This window comes from Nerophis ophidion, linkage group LG10, assembly GCF_033978795.1.
Source record: "Nerophis ophidion isolate RoL-2023_Sa linkage group LG10, RoL_Noph_v1.0, whole genome shotgun sequence".
Classification (NCBI taxonomy): Eukaryota; Metazoa; Chordata; class Actinopteri; order Syngnathiformes; family Syngnathidae; genus Nerophis; species Nerophis ophidion.
The window spans coordinates 37,574,020-37,583,881 of NC_084620.1; the positions used below are offsets into that span (position 1 = coordinate 37,574,020).

Here is a 9,862-nt window from a genome sequence, read left to right on the forward strand (position 1 = left end):
CAAATGAGAAATAATTTGCACTGTTATACAATTGAATAAATCAGAAACTGATGACATAGTGCTGTATTTTACTTCTCTATCTCTTTTTTTTTTCAACCAAAAATGCCTCAATTAAATTAATGTTCACAGGAGGTACATCACTGAAAAAAGGTTGAGAACCACTGTCCTAATGGACCGCCTAATATTGATGGACAACCATGGACACCTCTCGTTATATTGGCATCTTGCTTTTTCTTTGCTCCGGTTTAAGCTTTTGCATCAAAGAAGAGCAAAGCAGGTCCTAACGTCACATTGCTACTAATCTCAGCCACCTTCCTGTATGTACTTTCTACTTGACAAGCATTCCCAATATTTTCCAATATGTTATTTAGCGCAAAGCTAAATTAAGCACAGCAGGTAGGGAAAGAAGCTCCTCAGTAGCTAATCTTGTCACACTTGGGTCTTAGAGTGACTCCTCATTAAACAGTGAGCATGTATCACTGGCAGCCAACAAAGCTTCAGCTCATTCTATTACATCCACCTTCTAAGCTGCTCACTGTGCCATGACGTCGATTCTTATGCTTGTCCTTAATTGAAAAATATTGATCACTATCGATCTATGATTTCTCCCATGGCAGGGGGAGGAAGACGAGGAGATTGGAGCCAGCTGGTTTTGCATTTTGTCTGATGCAGAGGTAATGATAACAACAATAGCGAATAAGATTCAAAGTGGGGCAAAAAAGTATTTAGTCAGCCATCGATTGTGCAAGTTCTCCCACTTCAAATGATGACAGAGGTCTGTAATTTTCATCATAGGTACACTTCAACTGTGAGAGACAGAATGTGAAAAAAAATCCATGAATTCACATTGTAGGAATTTTAAAGAATTTATTTGTAAATTATGGTGGAAAATAAGTATTTGGTCAACCATTCAAAGCTCTCACTGATGGAAGGAGGTTTTGGCTCAAAATCTCACGATACATGGCCCCATTCATCAATCGTCCTGTCCCCTTAGCAGAAAAACAGCCCCAAAGCATGATGTTCCCACCCCCATGCTTCACAGTAGGTATGGTGTTCTTGGGATGCAACTGCGTATTCTTTTTCCTCCAAACACGACGAGTTGAGTTTATACCAAAAAGTTATATTTTGGTTCCATCTGACCACATGACATTCTCCCAATCCTCTGCTGTATCATCCATGTATCCATTTTGGTATAAACTCAACTCGTCGTGTTTGGAGGAAGAAGAATACTGAGTTGCATCCCAAGAACACCATACCTACTGTGAAGCATTGGGGTGGAAACATCATACTTTGGGGCTGTTTTTCTGCTAAGGGGACAGGACGATTGATCCGTGTTAAGGAAATAATGAAAGGGGCCATGTATCGTGAGATTTTGAGCCAAACCTCCTTCCATCAGTGAGAGCTTTGAATGGTTGACCAAATACTTATTTTCCACCGTAATTTACAAATACATTCTTTAAAATTCTTACAATGTGAATTCCTGGATTTTTTTTCACATTCTGTCCCTCACAGTTGTAGTGTACCTATAATGAAAATTACAGACCTCTGTCATCATTTTAAGTGGGAGAACTTGCACAATCGGTGGCTGACTAAATACTTTTTTGCCCGACTATATATGGTGCTTTTTTTGGGTGACTCAAAGCCCTTTACAGTGAGAACTGAGAATACATTTTTCATTCGCTCCACATTGATTGTCTAAGTTACATTTGTAGCCACAACTGTCCTGAGGTGGACTGAAATGTGGCTGCCAATTTGCGCGTACAGTTACTCTGACCACCGCCAAACCTTCATTCACATGCATACACCAGCAATGGGAAGTGTCTTCCCCAAAGACACAGCAGCAGTGCATTTAAACCCTCAAGTTGTTGGACGGTCGCTCTACCATCTGAGCCCCGCCGCCCCAGGCAAGCAAGAGAGCTGAGTGAAGTTGGCCCCTCTTACCATTGCAAATATTAAAGTACCACTGCCGTTCGTTTGTACAACGTCTGCGTTGGTTTGTCACGTAAGAATGTTTGTTTGTGTTGTTAAGGTTCCTCAGTAATTGTGAGATACAATTTCACAGCCCCCACACTTTGTCCAAATCTCAAACATTTGTGCTACTATGGCTTAAATTGTATTAACATTTTATTATTATTCACATCCGTAGGGATGTGTGGCTCGATATTGACATTATCAATACCTCTGGTACCAGATCATTATGCTGGAAAATCAATTCTCAAATTAACATATGGATACTTTGATGCATATTTTTTTTGAAGCCATGTGTATCATTAACAGGAACACATTGGAAAGTAACCACATTATAATACACGGTTGATGAGAACTACTTTTTCTACCGCCTGGGTAAGTACATGTAAGTGTGTAAGCGCAGCGGCGAACTTCCTTCTGTCAGTCAGCCTGTAAAAACGATTGCCGATTGTAAACGTGTTAAGTTATTTCATCTACACAAACAGCCCAGACACTGTTTGTCAAAATTTAGTAGGGAACAAACATTGCTAAACACATCATGTTGAACTATCACACTGAATACTAAGTGTGAGAGGATCCATCCCAATATTGATACTATAAATACACTAGTCCAAAATAAAAATAATGGAACAATAATTGCAACAAAATAAAAAAATATAACGGGCTGCTCTTAGTGCTGATTGTCCGCTTTGTCTGGCAGAGAAGAGGCTAGGTGTACCTGGGGGAGCAGCAGAGAAGGGCACAGGTGTGTTGTTTGCACAGATTATGCAAAACACTATCTCTGAAGTAAATCCAGGAATTTGCTGGATGTATAATGTTGAGAAACTGCAAAAAAATTTATTGATCAGATCAAACTAGTGTCAATCCCATTCCATTACCCACCTTGGTATTGAACTACCGATATTTGCATGGATCCTCCCTGTAGTATTCAGGGTTGTAGTTCAACATGTGTTTAACAATGTTTGTTCCCGAGACATTTTTGACAAATATCACACAGCGTCATGGCTGTTTGTGGAGATGAAATAGCTGATGCGTCAAAGTATCAATGTATTTATTTCCGAGCATAAAGATTTGGTATCAGGTCTTGATGTGTTTTTACCGATCCATCCATCACTACGAATGCAGAATATTAAAACAATAATAGCAACTTTTATTTTGAGGTGTGCACAAATGTTTGGGACAAGTTTGGAGAAATTTGGACACAATATGGGGGGCTGGATGACGTCACTAGTCAGAACATGTATTTTAGAATGATTGTACCTAAAAACCTTAACAGTATAAACAATTGGTTGGTTTATTTTGATTTATACAATGGCAAGGGGGGCCAACTTCACACAAGAGTAAAAGATATATCCATAACTTTTATCATGAGTCCTGAAAACTGGCTGCCACGAGCACCAAGGGGTCCAAAACCACTTTTAAGTCGTTATCTTTTTTTGCACAGATGCTCTAACACAGTGGTCCCCAAACTACGCCCCGCGGGCCACATCCGGCCCGCCAATGTTCGAGATACGGCCCGCGGTAAATCCCAAGTTTTTTTTTTTGTTTTTTTTTAATCTGTCCTTTCTAATCCATTTTCTACCGCTTGTTACTCTCAGAGTCTCCTAGCTGCTCAGGCAAATCATATCGTCTAAAAATGTATTTTCCAATCAATGACGTGACATCATCGTGCTCGGAATACATATATATATATATATATATATATATATATATATTTATATATATATATATATTTATATATATATATATATATATATATATATATATATATATATATATATATAGCCTGGCCCACGGCCAAATTATTTTACCCCAATGCGGCCCCCGGGTCAAAATGTTTGGGGACCCCTGCTCTAAAATATAGTGATAAACCCCTTGCTTTGATTTGCGGACCCTCATCACTTGTGTGTTGCAGTCCCATGATTCCAGTGTAATGTGTAGTATAACAACACAGCTCATATTGCACAAGCATGTAGTCACGCGAAAAAAATAGTACCGTAATTTATCTCCCGGCTGGCTTGGGAACGCCTTGGGATCCCCCGGTAAGAGCTGGACGAAGTGGCTGGGGAGAGGGAAGTCAAGGCTTCCCTGCTTAGGTTGCTGCCCCCGCGACTAGACCTCGGATAAGCGGAAGAAGATGGATGGATGGATAATTTATGTAACGCTTTTACTGCTGAACTGCTGCACGCAAAAGGACGACAATTTGTCGAATCATGCACCCTCTGTTGCCCAGGCTATTATTTTTCTGTCAAACTAAAAGTTTAACCCCCATTAGTTGATTTACCTTGAAATTTCTCACACAACTCCACAAAACCACCGCTTGAACTTGAGCCTGTTTGACTCAATCACCATTAGAGGACGAACAGGCATGACTGTGTAAGATTTGAGCAAGGTTGTTTAAAACATGGCTGCCATCAAACAACTGACTTTTAAACTTTGAGGAAATCTGTATTAACTGTATTTTAGCATGTATTCCAAAGCATTTTGACCACAACTCGGCACTAATAAATGTGACTAAATGCATTTTCCCCCAATGAGACGTGTCCAGTAAACTGGGCTTGTGCTGTCTTCTTTTCAAGTTTGGGGTTTGGATTTAGTCTTTTTTTTGTTTTTACAAAAAAAATGACCTTAAAGACGGTCATGTGGATAATGTGAAAGTAACTCCACAAGTTTAATCTGAATCAATAACGAACTACTTCCTGCATAATTGAGAAAAATGTAACGCTTGTAAACAGTATTTGCACCCTTCACCTTTGCCCCCCTGCTCTCGTCACAAAGTTTCCCAGTCGAGCAGTTATTTACTAATCCTAACTTTAAGCAAGCAAACGGCAATACAAATGTGAACTCTTTAACCAAAATTCTTCCCTATAGGCACTAACTAAACCAATGACATTGCTAGCGTGTTCAGGTGTTGGCCCGCCCCCCTGGAGCCCCACCCTTCCATCTCAGCTTGCATTGTCCAAGAGCAGTGATGCCTGAACCCCCCATACGCCACCCTCCCGCCGACTAAGCCACGATGGTCCTGCAGCAATAATTGGAGTGCATGTCGTAGATTACTCAGCCTGTGGCCACACAGGAAGACAAAGGCTTAACTAGTAACTTGCTTTAGTTATGACTTTTTGAGGGGGAATCTTTCAAGAATTTGATTGACTTTACTGGAGGAAGTGCGGCTCAGCAGTTTCTTCCTCCTTGGCGGATCAGTGGTGATGCAGACCCTCCCGCCATCAGGCCTTCAAGTGGGGGGAAGGAGAAAAAAAATGCTGGGAGGAGGGGCGGCACATTTCAACATTTACTTCCCCACTTACAATTTGCGCATGAGTTAGTTTTTTTTAAATTACATATTCCTCTTGAAACTTTTGAAAGAATGGTAGAGCATGCATCGCCTGCCGAGCCACATTCGACTACTGTGTCGTGACGCACACAAGTCGGGGTCTTACCTGTGGGTTTCATGTAATAGGCCTCAATGTCAGCCATGTCGGTGTGCAGGGCGTGATCCAGATAGTTGTGGATGACTTTCCAGCTGTAGTAGTAGCGAGCGCCCATGAGAACGAGCGGGGCGCAGCAGGTCAGTGTGAAGGATTTGGTCATAGAAAAGCACATTACTAGAGAGAAATGGAAGGTAAAAACAAAGGAAACCTGTCAGAAAAGAGAATCACATGTTTGATTTGTGCCGGGCAGGGCAGTTAATACACAGGAGTTTTTGTATAAGACAGGGTTTACAAAAAGCGGCCCGGGGGCCATTTTTTGTTAAACTGAGAGAGAAAAGGCACAATATAAAGCGAAATGGCTGACATTTTGATAGCATATATACAGTATGTTCATATATATATATATATATATATATATATATATATATATATATATATACATATGTCTTAATTGGATTATCCAGAGAATAGTGCTCGATACCGTGGTAGAGCGCAATATGTAGGTGTGGGAAAAATCACAAGACTACTTCGTCTCTACAGAACTGTTTCATGAGGGGTTCCCTCAATCATCAGGAGATTTTTTTTTTTTTCTCCTGATGATTGAGGGAAACCCTCATGAAACAGTTCTGTAGAGACGAAGTAGTCTTGTGATTTTTCCCACACCTACATATATATATATACATACGTATATTAGGGCTGCGAAACTTTGGGTGTCCCAAGATTCGATTCAATATCGATTCTTGGGGTCACGATTCGATAATATATCGATTTTTTTCGATTCAACGCGATTTTCGATTCAAAAACGATATTTTTCCGATTCAAAACGATTCTGTATTCATTCAATACATAGAATTTCAGCAGGATCTACCCCAGTCTGCTCACATGCAAGCAGAATAGTAGATTTTTTTTTAAAGCTTTTATAATTGTAAAGGACAATGTTTTAGCAACTGATTGCAATAATGTAAATTTGTTTTAACTATTAAACGAACCAAAAATATGACTTATTTTATCTTTGTGAAAACATTGGACACAGTGTGTTGTCAAGCTTATGAGATGCGATGCAAGTGTAAGCCACTGTGACACTATTGTTCTTTTTTTTATTTTTATAAATGTCTAATGATAATGTCAATGCGCGATTTTTAATCACTGCTATGCTGAAATTATAACTAATATTGATACTGTTGTTGATAATATTCATTTTTGTTTCACTACTTTTGGTTTGTTCTGTGTCGTGTTTGTGTCTTCTCTCATCTGCTCTGTTTATTGCAGTTCTGAGTGTTGCTGGGTCAGGTTTGGTTTTGGAATTGGATTGCATTGTTATAGTATGGCTGTGTAGTGGTTTGTTGGATTGATAAAAAAATTTAAAAATCGATTTAAAAAAAAAAGAGAATCGATTCTGAATCGCACATTGGATTCGGTTCATATTCGAATTGATTGTTTCCCACACCCCTAACGTGTATGTATATAAAAGTTGCATCCTCTCATAGTTTAATTTTACTGCCCTCGGTGGAAAATATTTTGACACCCCATGACATAAGGCAGTGGTTCTCAACCTTTTTTCAGTGATGTACCCCCTGTGAATTTTTTTTTAATTCAAGCACCCCCTAATCAGAGCAAAGCATTTTTGGTTGAAAAAAAGAGATAAAGAAGTAAAATACAGCACCATGTCGTCAGTTTCTTATTTATTAAATTGTATAACAGTGCAAAATATTGCTCATTTGTAGTTGTCTTTCTTGAACTATTTGGAAAAATACATATCAATCAATCAATCAATGTTTACTTATATAGCCCTAAATCACTAGTGTCTCAAAGGGCTGCACAAACCACCACGACATCCTCGGTAGGCCCACATAAGGGCAAGGAAAACTCACACCCAGCGGGACATCGGTGACAATAATGATCCAGTGGGACGTCTGTGACAATAATGATTATGAAAACCTTAGAGAGGAGGAAAGCAATGGATGTCGAGCGGGTCTAACATGATACTGTGAAAGTTCAATCCACAATGATAAAAATAACTAAAAACTTGTTGAAAATTAAACAAGTGATTCAATTATAAATAAAGATTTCGACACATAGAAGTAATCATCAACTTAAAGTGCCCTCTTTGGGGATTGTAATAGAGATCCATCTGGATTCATGAACTTAATTCTAAATATTTATTCACAAAAAAATAAATCTTTAAAATCAATATTTATGGAACATGTCCATAAAAAAATCTAGCTGTCAACACTGAATATTGCATTGTTGTATTTTTTTTCAAAGTTTATGAACTTACATTCATTTTTTGTTGAAGTATTATTGAATAAATATATTTGTAAAGGATTTTTAAATTGTTGCTATTTTAGAATATTTTTTAAAAAATTCACGTACCCCATTGCATACCTTCAAGTACCCCAAGGGGTACGCGTACCCCCATTTGAGAACCACTGACATAAGGGATTGTCGAGGTCAGTGGTTCTCAAATGGAGGTACGCGTACCCCTGGGGGTACTTGAAGGTATGCCAAGGGGTACGTGAGATTTTTTGAAAATATTTTAAAAATAGCAACAATTCAAAAATCCTCTATAAATATATTTATTGAATAATACTTCAACAAAATATGCCCTGCGATGAAGTGGCAACTTGTCCAGGGTATACTTCGCCTTCCGCCCGATTGTAGCTGAGCTAGGCACCAGCGCCCCCCCGCTACCCCAAAGGGAATAAGCGTAAGAAAATGGATGGATGGATACTTCAACAAAATATGAATGTAAGTTCATAAACTGTGAAAAGAAATGCAACAATGCAATATTCAGTGTTGACAGCTAGATTTTTTGTGGACATGTTCCATAAATATTGATGGTAAAGATTTTTTTTTTTGTGAAGTAATGTTTAGAATGAAGTTGATGAATCCGGATGGATCTCTATTACAATCCCAAAGAGGGCACTTTAAGTTGATGATTATTTGTATGTGTAGACATCTTTATTTATAATTGAATGACTTGGTTTTTTTTCAACAAGTTTTTAGTTATTTTTATAACTTTTTTTCCAAATAGTTCAAGAAAGACCACTACAAATGAGCAATATTTTTGCACTATAATACAATTTAATACATCAGAAACTGAAGACATAGTGCTGTATTTTACTTTTTTTCAATCTGTTTTTTCAACCAAAAATGCTTTGCTCTGATTAGGGGGTACTTGAATTAAAAACATGTTCACAGGGGGTACATCACTGAAAAAAGGTTGAGAACCACTGCTCTAGGTTCTGCTGTAGGAGTAGTTACACAAATGTAACGCTAGGGGGGGTAAAGGATGGGTGGGTGGTGGGTTTATGCTGCATGTCGTACTTTATATGTATAAAACCAATGAAAATACTGCCAATATGCAGATTGGGAGGATTTGCTGACAAAAAACCAGCCCAGGTGACAGCACACATTCACCCATTCATTGCCACACGTTTGCGCATGCGCCGCGCGCCTGACCATGCCTTTTGTTGAATGCCGGTGTTGCAACACACCATCAAACCTTCTCAGATATCATGTAAAATAAAGAAAATACTGGTCCAGTCATCTTTGTATTCGTAAGTTTGAATCCAGGTACAAAACGCGCCAACTTACCTGTGAGAAGAGCGTAGAAAAACTGGGTTTGGCTTTGCTGCCGGATCCCCCTAAACGCAGTGTTCGGTATCCTCTCCATGATGCCCTCGTAAAAGATGCGCCGCACCTCCTCCTGGTCGCCGCGCTCGAACTCGCGGATGAAGACCGCGTCCCGCCGCGCGTCTTTGGCCTCACTCGGGCCGGACGCGGTGGCGCTCCACATAATGGGCGGCTCCTTTTTGCTCCCAGGTATAGCATCGTGTTCATCCGCTACTATTTTAGTCTCGCAAACCATTTTGGGAGACGAACAATGCATGCAAAAAAACCAAGCAGGTACGTTTTGAACACAGTGAATGTGCGGATGGCCACACTGCTCCAAAAATAAAAATGGATGGGGGGAAGAAGACGGAGGAGGAAGGGATGGATGGGGGTGGCTGTGCTGCAACCCTGAGCGATTCTGGCGACCAAGGCTGGTCGGCACTCCAGCGGCTGTATTTATAGGCGGGGAAGGGCGTGTGGATGGAGGTTCTGCGGGGGGGTTTCTGTGATTGGTGGCCGGGAGATGCTGATGGATCGAAGAGGAGGAGGAGAGGAGAGGGGAAACGCGCTTTTTATTCCATCTGAACCAGCGTATTTGGGTCGATGGGGCGGGGGTGCTCCATGCCGATGCGCCAAACGTAGACGATGCTACTTATGGACGTCCCCATGTCAACATTGATGCGCTGCCTTGAGGTTCGTCGATCCTGCACCGCAGTGCGCTGCATAATGCTTTGTTACTGCGGAGGTCGTGATGCACGCCGCCTGAAACCGCCATTGTTGCTGTTCTTCATATAAATAGGTCAATTGTTGCACATCACTCCATCACAACACCAGCCACTCGTATAGGACTC

At 40.2% G+C, this 9,862-nt stretch overlaps 1 protein-coding gene across 2 annotated transcripts in view; it reads right to left on the reverse strand.

Annotated features, from left to right (window-relative positions):
• Positions 1 to 9,662, reverse strand: part of nat8l (N-acetyltransferase 8-like) — a 28,274-nt gene extending 18,612 nt beyond the window's left edge. The window contains exons 1-2 of one of the 2 annotated variants that reach the window (XM_061913633.1): positions 8,994 to 9,662; positions 5,406 to 5,570 (exon numbers count right to left, since the gene is read on the reverse strand). In XM_061913633.1, coding sequence (XP_061769617.1) covers positions 5,406 to 5,570; positions 8,994 to 9,288 — 460 coding nt within the window. In that variant the 5' untranslated portion in view covers positions 9,289 to 9,662. Of the gene's footprint in view, positions 1 to 5,405; positions 5,605 to 8,993 lie in introns of both variants that reach the window. The other variant, XM_061913632.1, reaches the window with a different exon arrangement.
• Between the last annotated feature and the right edge of the window lie 200 nt (positions 9,663 to 9,862).